The 18,507-nt window shown below is 39.3% G+C and overlaps 1 protein-coding gene across 2 annotated transcripts in view; it reads left to right on the top strand.

The window, feature by feature from the left end:
* Positions 1 to 18,507, top strand: part of efl1 (elongation factor like GTPase 1) — a 157,357-nt gene that overhangs the window by 18,964 nt on the left and 119,886 nt on the right. For both annotated transcript variants that reach the window (XM_084722363.1, XM_084722372.1), the window contains exons 9-12: positions 6,877 to 6,956; positions 8,413 to 8,549; positions 8,685 to 8,807; positions 11,963 to 12,062. In XM_084722363.1, coding sequence (XP_084578489.1) covers positions 6,877 to 6,956; positions 8,413 to 8,549; positions 8,685 to 8,807; positions 11,963 to 12,062 — 440 coding nt within the window. The remainder of the gene's footprint in view (positions 1 to 6,876; positions 6,957 to 8,412; positions 8,550 to 8,684; positions 8,808 to 11,962; positions 12,063 to 18,507) is intronic.

Here is an 18,507-nt window from a genome sequence, read left to right as displayed (position 1 = left end):
AATGAGCCGTGCTCCCTCTGTGTTTATCAGGCTGGACACAAACATTCAGCTGTTGCTCATCTCCCAGATACTGAGCGATGAATGTTTTAGTGTGTTTCTGTCTGGCTGGCACTGTAGCTGTCAGGGGAGAGCAGAGGAGGCAACGATGCCTGCTGAGCACAGAGATGCAGAGATCGACCTCTGAGTCAAGCTCACTCGCCCATTCACTGGCATTTGGGGTCATGAATGAAAGATGCTTCAGGAGAGGTGTTTTTTTTTTTTGTTTTTTTTGTTTTACAGAGCAGCACACTCACAGGATGGGAATGGACTGTGCAGGTTGACCCTGACTGTTTGTGTGTCTGTCTGTGTGGTGCAGAGAAAAAAGTGCTATTTGCCTCCGTCATTAGTTCTTAATGCTTTTAATGTTTCGTTCCCTGGCAGTCGTTCTGACATGACACTTTCTATAGAGAGCAGAATGTAGCTGCTCCCATCAGGTGATCAACAATTTAAGAATCACCGGCTGAGGTCTTTGTTTACCTGCAGAGAGAAACAGATATCACTCATTATTAAGAACTCTCAAAAAGAACTTTAAAATGATTAATACCAACACTCCCAATTCCAATTTTTTGGTGAAATTCTATTCTTTGGCAAATTCTGTTGTATGCAATATAAATAATTTATGAAATGTTTTGGTTTGAAAAACACACCCTTGTCCCGGAGAAGAATTCACAACTTAAAACAATTTAAAAATGTTAAAAAGTCTTCAAAATCTAAAACTAACAACACCTACTCACAACATGAAAATGTGCTATTATAATCATCTTTGTTTTAAAAACTATTTTTCATGAAAAAATGAAATAACTCTTTAAAGTTGTGTCCCAAGTTTTCATGACCTCTGTCAGATATTTACAAAAACATTATCAGGCATCACAAGGGTTAGCTATACCCTAAGGACCCCTGTCTCACTTCCTGGTTTAAAAAGGCAGGAATACTGCTCAAGCACTGGTAAACTTTTTTTCTGTGACAAATTCATTAAATAATATTTCTATCAGATGTGTCTTAACATAACATGTCAACGCTGTAGTCCTTCTAAATCAAAACTAAATAAGAATTATGTTTTAAAAATATGTATTTTGATTAACATTAAGAGAACTCTGAGACACTTTAAAAAATAAAATGACTGTTCACTACAGCTATGGAAAAAAAAGGGAAAAAAAGAAAAGAAAATGGAACCTTTTATCAACTCTGTAAGACGTCAACTCTGTCAGATTTTCATCTAAAAAGGATCACACTATCTGCAGGCAAACAACATAATTTACCCAGAGTTCACTTTAGCTGCCAGTCTGCTTCACAGTGTGGCTAACGTTAGCAGTGCTAGCAGCGGCAGCCTGTTCTCCTTCCAGGTTAATGTCTGTGCTGAATGTGGTCACATGTTGCTCCAGTCAAGTGGTTATATATCAATTTATTCTGTCACAGCCTACATTCAACATCATTTCCATTTTCTAAATTAAAACACTGTCATGCTGCCCTGGTTTAACGAGCTGTCATCTGTCCGACTTTGCTGATTAAAAAAACATCCAGGTTTGTGTGGGCCATTAGGGCATAGGCACTTATGGCGTACGGCGAAGGGGGCTGCCGTCTGATGGAGCTGCAGCCCAGACTAGTGGCAGGCAGCTGCATAACACCTTAGAGGCAACAGTTAATTGCCGTTGTGCATGAATAAAATATTGATAAATAGTTTAATCGGCGACTATTTCTGGTGCTGACTAGTGAGGGTGGCAACGTGTAACTGTGTAGTTGACTAATCACGCACATCCCTAATGTTCATACTACGTGCATGATCTTGACTATGTAGCTGGCTGATTTTGAAACATTTCAGTGATCTGATATTTTTTGTGATTTCATTAGAAATTTCACAGTATTCTTAAAATATTATAGGATTTTAAATTGATTTATTTCACTTTTAAAAAAGACTTCTGACATTCCTTTGCACACAACTAGAGGGAGTGTACCTACCACCAGTGACACACATCCTACAGTTGGAGAATCTCGGCTCTGTTGTACTGTGTTTTAGTTTTCTCCTCTGCTGTTGTGTCATTTTTTTCTCAGTGCTGCTCAACACTTCCTCTGTGTTTAACCACTGCTCTGATAAATTCATGATATATTCCACAGCATTAATTTCTTCAGGTACAGCAGCCAAGTCATGTCACACTCACCACTCTGCTGCCCTGAGTTTCTCTTTTTAAAAGAACAACTGTCTTCCCTCACTGATTAATTCCAGTCACCTCGACTTTGCTGTTTTTTCAATCACCGTTACAGCTGACTCAGCTCTTCCGTGCACAGATATTTCACATTAAAAACCTTCCTGTGGTTCAAAAGACATAATTCCTCCCTTTGCCTGTGGGCATTTCATGTGAAACATCTGTGCAGAAAGTGTTGAGTTTTATAGATAGCAATTTAAGTGAATGAAAGAGTATTTGTTTCTTTATTAATCTTTCTGTTGAAGAAAGGAGATCAGAGCAGCTGAGTAGCAAAATGTGACTGTTGTCACATAAATGGAACTGTAGTGGAAAAGTCCATTATACTGTGAGCCATTATAATGCAGATAATACATTTAGGTCAGCTAGTGCTTGTTTGCCAAAATGTCCAGTCCCTTGTGTTTTGTCCACTTCCAGCTCAACAAAAGAGTAGTCTACCAAACTAGACATGTAGATTTATTGTATTTTCATATTTTATTCCTTTATTCAAAAGTTTTTCTTTTGCTAAATGATTTATTTGCTTACAAATGGAACTGCTTTCCTTTCATTGACTACCCACAGTCTGTCACCCTGCTGTAAGCAATGAGAGCCCCAGGAAAATTACATTTGTTGGGGGTTTTACTGCGAGTTGGTGATCCAAATGTGTGTTCCATCCTTTTTCCAACCCTGCCAGGAACAAAACTGTGTGAAAAAACACTTTACATTTTAAACACTGAAATATAAAAAGCAACAGCAACAACAAAGTGTTTGTTATCTGTAGCAAAATCTTTGGCTGAGAATTAAACGGGGGGGGGGGGGGGGGGCTTCTAGGTTCAGACTCAGATTCAGATCAACTTTATTATCCCACATGGGGAAATTTCTTTGGTCCATTGCCCTGGAAAACACTATAGAATCCACAGTATAAAATAATGACATTCACAATAAGACCCCAACATAATTATACTAAAAAAACATTTGATCCCCCAGAATACACAACAGACCAATAAAAATGGTCAATTTAACAAGAAAAACTGTTTTTAAAAAGAGTTTAAAGAAATAGGAAATGTTTTGCTGCATATCAGATTAATGATTATTAATGAGGACCTTTATCTGCTCGTGCATCATTTTATTTTCACTTTATTTTCTCTGTTACATTATATGTTGAGTTTAGTGGTGTTATTAGTACTTTGAGTGGAATGAAATGCCTTACTGACTTTTTAGGTATAATATATGAACATGATGCCATTATTGAAGTCATTGGTAGCTTTATTGGTGCTGATTTAGTCGTTAATTGGTTATTGTAGTTTTTGTAGTTGTTTTTGTCTCTTTTTGCCTTGGATTTTTAAAATTGTTTTACATTTTAATGTAATGTTTACTTGTGTCGACCCGTGAAGAGTAGTTACTATCTTGGTAGTGGCTAATTGGGAGCGAAATATATAAATGAAAATAAATACATGAATTCAAAGTCAGATTTGATTTGATTTCTGACAGAACACACTCTAAGAGAGGCACAATCCATTTAATATCATAATGTCAAAGGTTTTCATTTAAATAAATGTCTGTTACTATCACTGATGGTAGATAGTGGCCTGTGGCCCAGAGATGAGAGCATCTGCTGTATTACAAGTTGAGTTGAATCACGAGTTGACTTTCATTCTGAAGTAGTCAGAGGAAATGATCACAGTGTGTTTGTCAGTGAGATCAGCACTTACTGCTGTTGTTCATCAAAAATGAGTCTACAAAACAAGATGATGGTCATTTTCAGGATTTGTTGTCAGCAGATCAGTTTGAATTATGTCACAGAGTAATGGAACAGTCAGGAGCAGCCACAGTGAGCTGTTAGATGAAGTTAGGAAGAACCACCTCCTTTCTCTGTGCCCTGATGTTTGCAGAGTCATGCCTTGTGCAGAATAAAATCTGATGACAGTTGCTCACAGAATGATGGATAAACGCTTGTTAATGTTTGACTTCTTTATTAAAATGACAATAGTTTGTTTGGCTGCACTCTAAACAAACACACCAGCTGCTCTGATGTTGGAGTTATGTCTTTAAAAGTAGCTGTTTGAGGAGTTTTTTGCTCCCTGTACTTGCTGTTACCAGCAGCAACCACAGGTGTCACCAAATCAACCTGAATTGAAGTCTTAAATATTTTAACTTGATGTTTGTTTTCCACAATGAAACTTATGAGGACTTACGTACTTTGCAGTTTGGACTTATCAAGTTCGACGCGGGAGTACAGTCTCTCGAGGATGTCACCATCTCAGCTTGTCTTGGGGTAACATATATGCTAACCACCCGGTCACCTTGCTAGCTGGCGAGGTATGCTGGCTGTCCCGTTAGCAGGACGACACATCTCTGAAAACTTGGAAGCAAATTTTAAAGTACATGGTAATGTGATGAATCAACCACAGATTTTAAGTTTTAACATCTACATTCTCACATAAAATAATCTTAAAATTGCATTCCATGGTACTAAAACAGTAGTATTTCGACACTTGTAACTTACAGTTGTGGGTCCTCTCCTCTGCCATTGTCGCTATGAAATGCATCTTGGGATACGTGGCTGCCCCAAGTCCACACAAGTCACCACTCGATGCATCCTCGATAAAATGGGTGGAGCAAGAACACATCCGGGTATTTGACTGTACTTGGCGAGATGCAGACTTTTGAATTGGAACAGTACTTGGACTGAGACTGATGACGTTTCTCAAGAACACAAGAACACAAGTACAGAGAAGAACGCATACTGAGAAAGGGCCATGGACTGACTTGTGTTGGTGTGAAGAGTAAACACCTTGCTGTTCGCTAGGGATGATCATAAACAGATAAAAAATAAATATGTGACATAATATTCTAATATTAAACTAAGAAATCATTTATAGATGAAATATCCAAATGGAAATTTAGGCTAATCCAGTCCATTAAATACCTGGATAATCAAGTTACTTTATCATATTGTCACCACAGTCACAGTTCTGTCCTACGAAGGCAGAAGGTAGTATTTTTCCTCAAAAGTGAATTATAATCATTTTTGTGATATTAAAGACATCTTGTCATATGGACAAATATCTTCTCTCAAATGGAAATAGGGGGTCAAAATTACAGTAACTGCAAAAAGCTGCAGAGAAACCACAGTAAACCACCATAACTTCAGTTACTGTGTTCGTACATGTAAAACATCAGCAAGAAAATGAACAAATCTGTCAACTTTGTGCATTATACTATACTTTAAAGATTATTTTTTGCCTTTATTGTGATAGGACAGCAAGGGGGCAGAAAGAGAAGTGATGACACATGGGCTTCAGGCAGGAATCGAACTGACAACCTCTGCAGAGGACTGACAGCCACAATACATGGTGCACACGCCCCACCAACTGAGCTATAGGAGCATTGGTGTGAAAATGTATTGCATTAAAATGAAGCAATCAGTGTCATATTCAGAAAAGGTTTGATGGTATTTAATATTTTTCTGTTGCAGTATAGACTTTTATGTTTAAAATTTCAACTTTACTTTATTAGAATTTTTATATTAGCTGCTCCAAATGCTCAGAAACATCCCAAAACCATTGAAATAATTTGATTTTAAAAGTTACTTGGAGCATCATGTGTACTGTAATATAATAATAAATGTTGTAAACAAATAATGATAATAATGTAAAGAATAATAGTAAAAGGTTCCATATCATTTGACATCATTATCAGACAGGATTTGATCATATTTGTCATTTTATTACCCTGTTAAAGCTAAAGTGATCAGATAAAATGGAAATTTCTGCCTTTATTTTTTGGTACGTTCTGCAAAGGCAGAATACAGGAACTTCCAAATAAGGTCAAAGGTCAAATCAGAGGTTAGGATGAATATGTAGAAACAATAAACCTGTTATAAAGATATAAAACTGCCACATATCCAGTTATCTGCCTGCAGCTATTTTTGCTCGACAACAAGAAATCCTTCAAGTCACTTTTCTCATTTCTGCACTCTGAAAAGTTACTGACTGCTTCCTTGGTAGGACAGAATTGATGGACTGTGTTCCTCAGATGTTGAACTTTTTATGTGAAGATGTCGACGATATTATCATCACCTGTTTACAAAAACAGAAAGTGCCCTACAGAGTTATTTCCTGGGTTTATACACATATACATATATGTATTTATTTTGTTTAACATTTTTACCATGTTCCATTCTGAATGTAATTATCTGTGTATTTGTTGTATTTGTGTGTGTATTATGAGGGAAGTACAACTTAAGTTTCATCGTACAACCCTGTGTTGTATAATGATAATAAATAACCTTGAATACTGAGCAAAAGGTCGAGGTAGGTTACATATTGATTATTCTGTGTATAGGCACATGTTGTTATATCACCCAGGCTTCTCAGAAACATTGCTCTATACCATCCAAAGCCCTACAAGGAAAGCTTATATAACTGGTACACTAGAGTCTTATTTTGTTATGGACAACAACATCAGAAAAATATGAAAAAAAGAAAGGTAAAGAGATGACAGGATGATCTCTACAAGTATGAAGTGATGTATTGGAGTGGTCTTGTAATCTAAGCTACATCACTGACTGAACACAAGTCCTCAGTCAAACTCTTGTTGCTGTCCTCGTCTCTTCCACTCATTCTGATGTGTCTCTTTGTGTCCCTCTGTGCTGCAGGCCAAAGGAAAGAAGCCGCTGTTTGTGCAGCTCGTGTTGGATAATATTTGGAGTTTATATGATGCAGTTGTCACTCGGAGGTGGGTAAAAAGACTCTCCTGAAACAGTCTTATGTTTTAAAATCATTCATTAATATGCAAGTAGTCCCCGCCCCCTCCATACATCCCAACTCCCAACCCTACCCCGAAGTAGCTGCACCTGACTTCTCCTCTGTCTTACTAGCTAATCACGGTAACTAGCAACGTCCTGCTTCTCCTCTGGGCGGGGCATCACAGCTAATGATATGTGTAGCACCACTCTTTTGATTAACAGGATTGGTTCCTTAGGTTTATGATGTCATATACCCAGCCTTACTGAATCTGTTTTTTTGAGACTGACTTTGCTCACTGCAGTTTCCAAGCAAGAAATTCTCAGACATGGTGTTTACTGCTTATTTCACTCCTGATCTGTCCTGTAACACATGAAAGACACCACATGGACGTGTTAACAAGGTTAAAAACATGATTTTCACTAGAGGAGGTCTTTGAATGTGAATATTTTCTGTTTTTTTACTCCTCTCTGAGGGTAAACTGAATGTCTTTGGATTGTGACGTTATTGACCAAACAAAAACATAAAACCTTTGGAATCCAAAAAGGTTCTTAGTACAACCCCCTGAAATAAGGGAGTAAACCCACTGGATAAGAACACCGGAATAAAAAAAAGTTTTTGGTTGAAACCACTGGGTTTGTTCTTCTTAGCACAAAGAGGAAGGAGAGGGTCTGTGGGAGAACACCCAGAGAAGGTCCAGGGTGGAACCATTACAACAAGGAACCTCTCATAGGGGGTTCTGGGTGAAACCTTTAATAGATGGTTCTAGGTGTAACCCTTAATGTTGGGATTTAGTTAGAACTCTCTGACAGCGTTCCAAGTGAAACCTTTATAAAAAGTTCTACCAGGAACCAAACAGGCCTCACCTATAGAGAGAACTAAAAATGGTACTGAATAACAATATTTTTAAGGTATCATAACAACACTATTGCAAATGTTCAGTTTTTTTTTTTTTTTAATCAAAAAATTTCACAAACATACTTTTATTTAGCTTTTAAATAACATTTTGCTGAGGAATTCAAATGAAATGCTTTGACTGCATCCCGAGAAGATATACTACAGATGGTGAGATTTAGTATTTACAAATACATTTATTTATTCACAGGCTAATTTTCAACTGCTGTCCCTCGGTCAGGTGTGACATTAGTCATAAAAAACACACATCATATAAGGTAGAGCTGGAGAACGCAAAACACAAACAGCTAAACAGAATAAACAGCTCAAAGGAGTAAAGCAGCATCGTGCAAAGAACATGTAGCAAAACATTCATATGAAGCAGTTAAAACAAGACAACATGGAATCACATTTAAAAGTATTAAGCTAGCAATAGTCCTGATAACACATATATGATCATGATATTTAAAATGGAGCAGGTACACTTCAGGATGTTTTGCTGTCTCTCCTCAGCACTCTTTGTGTAAAGAGGTCCATTGTGTTTCTGTGTGCAGAGACAAGGAGAAGGTGGAGAAGGTGGTGACATCACTCGGGGTGAAGGTGATGGCCAGAGACTCTCGTCACTCCGACCCCAAAGTCCTCCTCTCTGCCATCTGCAGCCAGTGGCTACCTGTGTCCCAGGCTGTCCTCTGTATCCTCTGTCCTGTGAAAGTCTGTGGTCAGCTCTCATCTCCTGTGTTTTGTTTGTCTGCCTCAGTTGAGTGTGTCTGTGTCTTTGGGGATGTTTGTGCTTTTAGTGTCCAGTTTTCTTTAACACAGACTGCAGCGATGGTGTGTGAGAAGCTCCCCAGTCCGTTAGACATGACGGCAGAGCGGGTCGAGAAACTGATGAGTGTCGGAGCGAGACGATTTGACTCGCTGCCCGAACAGACGCAGGAACTTAAAAAAGGTACACACACACACACACACACACACACACACACACACACACACACACACACACACACACACACTGGATGTGTAGTTTTTAATTAAAGGTCACCTCCAAAAAATGTTATTCTGAGTACCCCTTTAATAAGAACATGTTATAAACAGTCAGCTGTGGAGCAGGTTGAACCAGCTGGTCTAAATTTCAAACTAATTTCAAACCTTTTCATTAAAAAATAGAATTTTAAAACAAGTTGATTATAAAAGCTCAGGCTGTTTTCTGTCCCAGATCAAGTGTAGAAATGAAAAGAAAATAAAGAAGATCAAAAGTTTTCATAAATTGCATTTATGTACATTCTTAAAGAATACATTTTCACCAAAGAATGTAATTACAGTGTTGGTATTAATAATTTTTAAAGTTTTTTAGGATGTGCTTTGTCCCAAATGTAAAGATTGGCTGACATATTTTGCTACTCACTTTTTGAATCAATGTCTGCACAGAGAGTAAAGGTAAAGTGACCCTGTACTACTCCTGGTTGAAGGCAGTGAAGTTTTACTGAAACCACAAGCTGTTTTATTTACAAGGCCATGAGCTTATAGCCTTGTTGTAAAAGGAAGGGTGATACTGATCCAGGAACAGAGGTAAACAATGTTCAGTCAACTGCATCCTAGTGAAGAATTCATCCCCCTGAGGGACTGGTCACAAAGTTCTCCAGGGTGTCACTGCTCACATTTACTACTGTTCAGGCAGTGTATATGACTCTGTGTTTCACTGTTTGAAATGCTGATATTTAATTTGTCTTCAGAAAGTAAGTTTGATTCTTTTACTCTCTCTGCATCATGCAGCCCTCCCATCACTGATGTTGTCCCTGATCATCTGATTAGAAACTGATCAAACCTCTCCCTCCAGCTGTTCTGATCATCTGACTCAAACATCAGTGATCTCACAGTTTCAGGTCTTGTTGCTCACACGTCCACACACAGCACTGCAGCCTGCTGCTCGCTCTGCTTTCATGAAGCCTTTCTCTGTAGATTTCCTTCCAGCTCATTTACAAAACTTAACACTCGCCCAGTTTACTGTTCTTGGTCAGCCAGCCAGCGAGGAGAGCCTGGGAAGCTCAGAGGGGAAGGTGTGTGTGTGTCTGTGTGTGTCTGTGTGTGTCTGTGTGTGTGTCTGTGTGTGTCTGTGTGTGTGTGTGTGTGCGTGTGTGTGGAGGTTTGGGTTAGTTGGCAGGCTTTCTTTCAGCCTCTTTCTCCACCCTTCCTCCATATGACATCAGACATTTGACACATGAACAGCACTTAACAGCACTGAACTCACACAGACGATGACCTAAAAACCTCAAATTGCAATTTTAGTGGTGGGTCTCAAATATTAAAAGAATTATGTTATGTTTATCTATACTGTAAACAATACTGTGTTTAACATTTATTCATTAAAAAGTTTAATCCTTTTCAACATTACATAATAAAGTGATTACATATTAAATTATAATCAGTTTTGTTTAAATAGCCCACAATCACAAAGTTGCTTCAACAGGCTCGACAGTCCTTGCAGCAAATGACACCTTTTGTCCTTAGAGGCTCAGTTTGGATGAGGAGAAACTCTCCCCCAGGGAAAAAACCCTTTAGCCTGAATTATTATGAGATATATTACACAGTGTTGTTAATGCCCAGGAAGCAGGAAAATCTAAATGATTTTGGACTGTGCGTTTTGAACATGTCACAGGGGGTGTGCATTGTATCATCTGCAGGGGTCAATACCAAACTCTGTATTTTCACCAACTTACATTGGGTCTACCGAATACAAATTCTCATTAAATCAATCAACGCCAGATTTTGGTAGCTGAGAGCACCTCTCAGGGAAAGAGTATAACAAGACTCACCCCTCTTGCAGACTCGTGGTGAGTCAGGACAATGGCGAGCCATAATTGGTCACAAGTGTGGTTAAAGTTTTAAGAACTTGACACAGACAGACAGGGTTCAACCAACAACTTCAACCAGTTGTTTTTCACTTGCCTGGTCAGGTCGGTGGGTCAGAAAGCTACTTCCTGAAGTCATTTTTACTTTCCCTGGAAATAATTGGATTATTTTATTAGCTGTTATCAAATAACAACAAAGACTAAAGTTAATTGTCATGTTTAATTTGGGGCTGCAACGTCCATAAAATGTCAGAAAATAGTCCAAGGTGATGTCTTTAAATGCCTTGTTTGGTATGTAGTTAAATCTCTGGAAATGTCTGTATTTGGCCTAAAGCAGCATTTTTCTGCCATTTCTGCATATACAGTTATTTTACTGATTTATCAATAATTGAAATGGTTTAATTATTCTCACCACTTGCCTGGCTGGGCAAGTGAGTTGTTAGATTTCTTAGTCAGATGCGACATTTTACTTGCAAGCAGGCTGTTTAAAAAGAAAAAATACTGTTGAGGTCTGAAAACACTGACTGCAATATTTGTAATATGAAATACAAAGCTGGAAACACAAACACAGTCTAAAGGCTGAAGAGTGTACCGTATTTGAAAGCCTGAAAGCCAAGTCCCCTCACAGCAGCTGCAGCTAACGTTAGCACACTTGCAGCCACCACTGAAGTTGAGCCCCCCATGCTGGACGAAAACTTTAAGTGAGGCATCAACTTTCTCATCAGCATCTTCAGGTTATTAATTACCTTGTTGAGTAAGTCATCACTGGAGATAACTGGGCTTATTTCACTGTCTTTGTTGACATTAACCTTTAAAAGTTCTGAAAAAATGTACCATTGGGCACTGGCACCGAATTCCAGGTGCTGGATAAAGATCTGTATTGTTTCAAATGTGAATGATACCCAACCCTGGTCATATCAAGTGCCTTACTGCATGTTGGCAGCAGCTAAAAGAGCTAGGACCTGACATCTGTGGCTGGTTACCAGTACCTTTAAGGTATTGATTGAAAGAACCCAGTACCAAGTAATATCAAAACTTCTCCAGGAAAACAAACCTGAATTCTATCCTTTTAGTAACAGATGGAGAAGAAAAGACTGTTTATATAGTTTTGTTCACAGCCACTGATAAGTTGTGATAACATAATTTTTTAAACACTACCCAGCCATACTGATGGTGGACTTGAACTTTTATCTGACTCTTGTGTTGTGCTTTTCAAATGTGTGTTGACTTTTTCCTCCTCTTGACTGTTTTCCAGCATTCCTTGAGTGTTCGAGTGCAGAGAATGCTCCAGCCATCGTCTTTGTGTCCAAGATGTTTGCTGTGGACACCAAGGCCCTTCCTCAGAACAGACAGAGGTAACAGTGTGTGTTTGTGTGTGAACAGTGTAGTTGGTAGGTGTCTGTTGTTCCCCTTTGCCTCGTGGCAAGGACTTGCCTAATAAGTCTGTTTTTGTTTTTAATTGGTTTTTAAAGAAGGAGAAGAGTTTTCTCACACTTAGCATGAAGTTTCTCAGAACTTCTTAGGAACAGGCTCATAAATACCACTTTGACCACCACCGCTGATTCCTGGTACTAAAATTCTTTTTCTTATTTAGTGCCAAATCACTGCTGTAACACTATTACCCTCATAATATTATTTAAAGAGTTGTTTCACACAAATTGCAAAAAAAACCCCACAGATTCTCACTTGCATCTAGTGTTATCTGTCCATGTAGATAGTTTTAGTTTTATTTGTTCAGGTTGTGACCTATCTGTGAGAATTCCTCCACCCCAACACACGGGGCTGACTGAACTTTAGTTAAGGGAGCTCAGAGCATTCAGGAATGCTCTGCAGAAATTGTCTTTATTACTGTGGATAATCCACGCTGTAAAAAGAAAGAAGAAAGGGACTAGCACTTTGACTGAAAGTAGTTCTAAGTGTTAACAGTGGAGTACAGTTTGTACATACACATGTAGACGCTGCATTGGTTAGGTCAAAACTGACCTGCAAACAAATATACATAAACTAGGGAGCTGCTGTGTTTCTTGATAAAAACAGAATTGTGGATGTGAGGGATGTTTCTATTCAAGGAGTGAGGGGAAAAAAGTTTAGATTATTTTTCTAACTCCCTCCCTGTAGATCACTAACCTTTGAATATAACTGCATTCACTGAGATCGCTAGAGAAGTAAAAGTTACTGTGCTTTTTTATCCAGGGAAAAAGCGGTGAGGGGGCTTGTTACTGTTTTTTTTATCCAGTGTAAAAGGGGCTTAAGATAAAAGTTTCTGTTCCTTCCTGCTCAGTGTTGCTGTGAGAAGTTTCCTAAATCTCTCCTAGAGTAGGACTCCTTGCTAAAATATTTTAGGCTAAGTTAGAGTGCTCTGAGAAAATTTTATTTTCTTATATTTTGGCTGAACAACAATTTTATTTTAGCAAAAAAAGAGCAAACAGATTTTATTTCTAAGGGTTACTTTCACTTCAAACTTCAGCTTCAGTGTCAAGGAAAGAACAAATTGTTTCATGGATGTGCTTGTTAAAATCACAGTAGGAACTTGTGTGCAAGGAAGCAAAATCAAGTCCATGATGACATCCCTGTAGCCATGACCTGTGTCTCACAATCAGTATTTTCACTCTGACATCTGTTCTGGCTATCCGTGTCTCTATCACTGGAGCACTTTATCTCCACTTTCTTTTACTCTGGGAGGTTCTTTGGTTCTTTCGCCCTTACTGGGACACTGTTACGGTCGGCCCTCCCTGATCTGTGTGTCCTACTTGGAGGTGATTTGAGGGGTAGACCACAACCCCTGCCTCCCCCACCGTCAGTAATAGATGGAGTCGGCCTGGCCTGGCCCGCCTGAATGCACTCAAACATCACACAGCTCCCTTTGAAATTAATCTAATCCTGGTGTCACAGATTCTGTCTTCAAGCCCTTTATGAAGCTCGGAGACAAGATCTTCTGCTTCCTTCAATGAGATGAATAGCAAAACTGTCCTCACACTTAAAAGGCCAGGATGACATGTTACGGCAAAGAGTGGAGGGCTGCCATTTTTCATTGAGAGCAGATGCTTACAGGAGACTGGGATTGATGTTTGGGAGCCATTAAAGTGTTGGTCCCAGTGTTGGTTTAATGGCCTGGCCTGTGGAGCATGTGTGTGAGCTAATAATGGACCAGAGAGGCCTCATTGTCTTTGCTCTGCCTCATTGTGCACTATAGAGTGATCTGCATGTGCTAAACCACTTCACTACAATGTAATGAACAACCAGTCTAACTGTCTTCAATTAATAACTGTATCAGCATCACCAGTTTGACACAAGGAAATTTGCTGTCTACCTTATATATGGACAATTCTCATTTATTACAACTTGCACTGTAAATTCAAATTAATTATTTGTAATAATTAGAGAACACTTAGCTTTTGGTTAGAGGTTTCACTGGGTTAAAAATGTTGAGCACCAGTGGAATGTTAGAAAAGGCTTGGTCAAGTGATGTTACTCAAACAGAGAACAATAGTCAGCAACCAGAGTCACCTATGGATAGAAGTGCTGGAGCAGAAAATGGACTGCTTATCAGAGCGCTTATATCTGAGATTTTAGATGCAGTCCGATAAAAACCGATACTCGTTTTTTGCTGATATCGGACCGATATCTGATATCAATATCGGATCAGGACACCCCTATTTTAATACTTAATACAAACTAATACTTAATACTTGTATTCAGTTCTTTTAATGTATTGCAATGAGAGAGGGGAGAGTGAACATTCAATTACTTCAATTGCAATTACTTAAAATATACAAGTCGGATTAATCAATAATTTTAATTTACCTGTAATTAAAGAGAACATTTAACAAATGTTTAAGCTCAGAAAATCTCAGACTTTTAAGTTAATGAATTCAAGAAAATTGTGGCAACTGATTGCCTCAATTTTTTTGAGTACTGCTGACTTGTTTTTTTATTATGGTGTTACGACCTCTAGCTCATGGTGGAAAAGGGAAGCTAGATGAACCAGTTGTAACTGGTAAAAGTAAAGTTATTTATTAACACAATTTGGGTAACTGACCAACAGAAAATGTGACACAAGAACCACAAAGGTAATGGGCCGATAGGTGCTGCTTAAATAAATATAACCAGAGAAAGACTCTCAAAAGAGGAGCTCACTAATGGCTAAAGAAAATCAAAAGGCTGCAATAGAAAAAAAAAGTAAATCAATGATTTACTTAACGTGGTGAAAACAGAAACACAAAGGACACAGCACCCATGTTTCTAGACATACACAGAATCTTTGTGCAAGTTAAGACAAGATCAGTCTTTAGTGCTATGTCCTAGCCCAGTCATAGGTACTATCCCAATTAAAATGCCCCCTTTCATACAAAACTACCCCAGTCGCCCCTATAGCTCAGTTGGCAGAGCGTGCGCCCCATGTTCTGAGGTTGTCAGTTCTCTGAGGTGTCTGCTGGGTCGACTCCTGCCTGCAGCCTATTTGCTGCATGTCATCCCCTCTCTCTTTCACCCTTCTGTCCTGTCATATTTTCAGCTGTCACTATCAGAAATAAAGGCAAACCCCAAAAAAGTAACCGTAAAATAAAAATAAAAAAAAAACACGACCCCAGTTGATGCAGTCAGTTTATATAGCTGCCCTCCCCCCAGCTGTAGCTCAGGGATTGGTGGAGCTGAGTGGGAACGCACCAATCAAGCAGCATGAAGCACAGACAGGAGAGGGAAGGTGAGGGAAGCCACACCTCCCCAGCTGGAGCCAACCATGCAATGAAATAAATAAACAGATAAATACACAATAAATAAATAGGTAAAGCTCATTTCAAAGCCAAGCTAAAACAGTAGGTCTTGAGTTTGCTTTTAAAAATATTAGCGCTCTCTGCAGCCCTCAGGTCTTCAGGTGGGCTGTTCCTCAGATGTGGAGGAGGCCTCACTGTGGGTTGTATTTGCACTACCAGAAGACCAGAGGGTTCTAGAGGGATTATTGGATAAAAGCACATCTGATAAATAGGTAGGACTAAGACCATTAAGAGCTTTATAAACCAATAAAAGGATCTTAAAATCAATTCTGAAGCACACGGGAAGCCAGTGCAGAGACTTTAAAATCAGTGTAATGTGTGCTCTCCATCTGGTCCTCGTCTGCACACATGCAGCTGAGGCTTGTGATTGAGCAATGCTTTTCTTTCTGGAAGACCAGAAAGTCGAGCGTTGCAGTAATCAATTCTGCAGGTAATAAAAGCATGCATCAGTGTCTGTGTTGTCTTCAGAGAGAAACAGTTACAATATGACAACATTATAGTCCAACATCGCCCAAGTCTATGGGAATAGAGTCACTAGCCCTGCAACATGCTAACACCGAGTTCAACAGGTTAAATAAACACAAATACACAACTCGGCATGGCAAAAGTTACAGCTTCAAAGGTGGAAGTCGAGTCACAAACAGCTGGCGTTGATCCATCCTTGGTCTTGAAGCGTTATTGCTTGTTGAATGTTTTTGAAGCATTGATTCATTTGTTTAAGAAGCACTGATGTGTAAAGAAGTCCGACTGGCCTCATGAAAAAAAGCATGAACATAGCAGTTATTGCGGTTGTGTGCCATTCAATACTGCAGTTATTGCAACATCCCAAGGTTCAGTTCATTGTTGTTGTTTGTTTATTTTACAATGGGATTTGATAGTAATAGCAAAAATATAGAATCAGCAGACTTTAGGGACTGGGAGGCCTAATCCAACCTGAAAATGCTGATTTATGAGTTTAGACATAGCAGCATTGTTTTATTCACTAAATCTGGGGTCAGACTGTTTTTCTCCCTTAGATGATGCATTTTTTATGAAACGAAACAAACCTTGAACGTCTGAACCCATTCAGAGCTTTTGAAGTCTGGGTAAAAACAGAGCTTATTCTTGATGTGCTGAAATCCAGAAATACATGGTGGGCATACAGCATACATGCTGGCAGTACCCCGCCTTTTTCTCTTTTTTCAGCCTCTTGATCTCTAGCATATCTGATGCACAGTAGAAGATCCTGCTTCAGCCCTCTGGCTGGAACCGTCTCTGCTCTCCTTCCCCCTCCTGTCACAGGACTGGGTCCTAATTGCAGACTCTGCTGATGCACTCCTCAGGAAACAGAGCGGCAAGCAGGGGAGAGGAGATATAGACAGGCTGTCAGAGACTGGTTAGAGGATGGGGAAGAGGAGATACAGAAACGTAAAAGAGAGAGAAGAAAGGCATAGTGTAAGAGGGAAGGAAAGGTCATCTCAGTCTGTGAGCCAGGAAAGAAAAAGCCTGTCCAAAACCTCGGCTAATGAGCCAGCAAGAGCTTCCATTCTCTTTTGCCCACTACCTGCAGCAGCCACTCATCCACACTGCTGACGTTTCCGTGGCAGCCCATGGCTACAGCAGCTTACAGATGAGTGCTATATAAACACACGATATGTCACCACAGTCCGACAGTCTGCAGTCAACAGTTGGTTTAACTGTGTGACACCTTCAACCCAAGAAATAGATCCAGTCAGTGAAAGCTGGTGGAACTCTTGGTTCATGTTAAGTCACTGACATGCAGTGTTCAGGATACAGAGAGGATCATTGTGCTACTATTTATGAACCTGATGAAACATTCAGAAATTCCTATAAATAGTTGAAGTCTGTGTAAAGGGAAATAAGAGTTTTTCTTGTAAATACATTATACAAGTTAGAACCTAGTTGCTGAAAACATGTGAAAACACTGAGAGCTATGTAGTACTGAACTGTGGAGTTAAGAGTGTTGAACTGTTGTTCACAATTTCAGGATCTTTTGGACCTGAAACCACGGTCCCCTAATACTGTTTAAGCCCTACAAACCAATACACAAATGACACCACCTCCCCACCCTCCCTAACAGTCAGTTACAGACATCCCTTCAGTGACTCTCTCAGTCCAAATCAGCCCAGCAGTTCACTACAGCTCACTTCAGTTCCAACAACCCGACACAGAAGAAAAAAAATACCATCCTGTCACCGTCCTCTGGCTCCGCTGGATCTAAAATGTCTGGACATGTCCAATAAAGCTGCTTGATGGAGTGTCAATGTTTCAGGTGCCTTTCAGCTCATAGTGGTGTTTGACACTGAGACAGTGCAAACTCAAAATGACAACTCAGCTGTGTCTCCCCATGGACAACATGGAAATGTCACTTTGTGTTATTAGAGTCTGTACTAACCTATATTGTGCAGAGACGGCATGTCATTTTACACACAAATGTCATACAGAAATAAATTTCAGGTGATGTCATAATAAGAGTGACAAACTGTGTGTACATAACTTAAAGGTCCAGTGTGTGTACAGTTTGCAGGGGTTTATTGGCAGGATATAGCAGGAGTGGAATATAATATTTATACATTTTCATTAGTGTATAATCACCCAAACATAAGAATCATTGCCTTAGAATGAGCTCTTTATATCTACAGAGTGGCTCCTCTTCCATGGAGGCCACCATGTTTCTCCAGTAGTTCAGTTCTTTAGTCTCTCCTACACACTGGGAAGCAGAGGGTGAGGAGAGGTGTTTGCAGTCTGTAAGCTCACCACTAGATGCCACTAAATCCTACACACTGGTCCTTTAAGTTCTGTAATTAAATCCTTATTTTAACCCAAACCATGATCTTTTCCTAAACCTAACCCAGGTAGTTTTGGTGCCTAAATCTAATCAAACTAGGACCATTTCACACCGTTAACCATAGTGAAAGTCATTATGGTGACACAGATCACCAATAGAAGTTCAGTGGAAGAATTGGTGTATCACCTGCATGCAAAATTATCATTTGGCATATGCACTGTATGCAATTTTATGGAGAGT

The sequence above is a fragment of the Lutjanus erythropterus genome, chromosome 1, assembly GCF_056507025.1.
Source record: "Lutjanus erythropterus isolate fLutEry1 chromosome 1, fLutEry1.hap2, whole genome shotgun sequence".
In the NCBI taxonomy this organism is placed as follows: Eukaryota; Metazoa; Chordata; class Actinopteri; order Lutjaniformes; family Lutjanidae; genus Lutjanus; species Lutjanus erythropterus.
The sequence above is the reverse complement of the archived record's forward strand: the minus strand, read 5'-3'. Positions and strand labels throughout refer to the sequence as shown.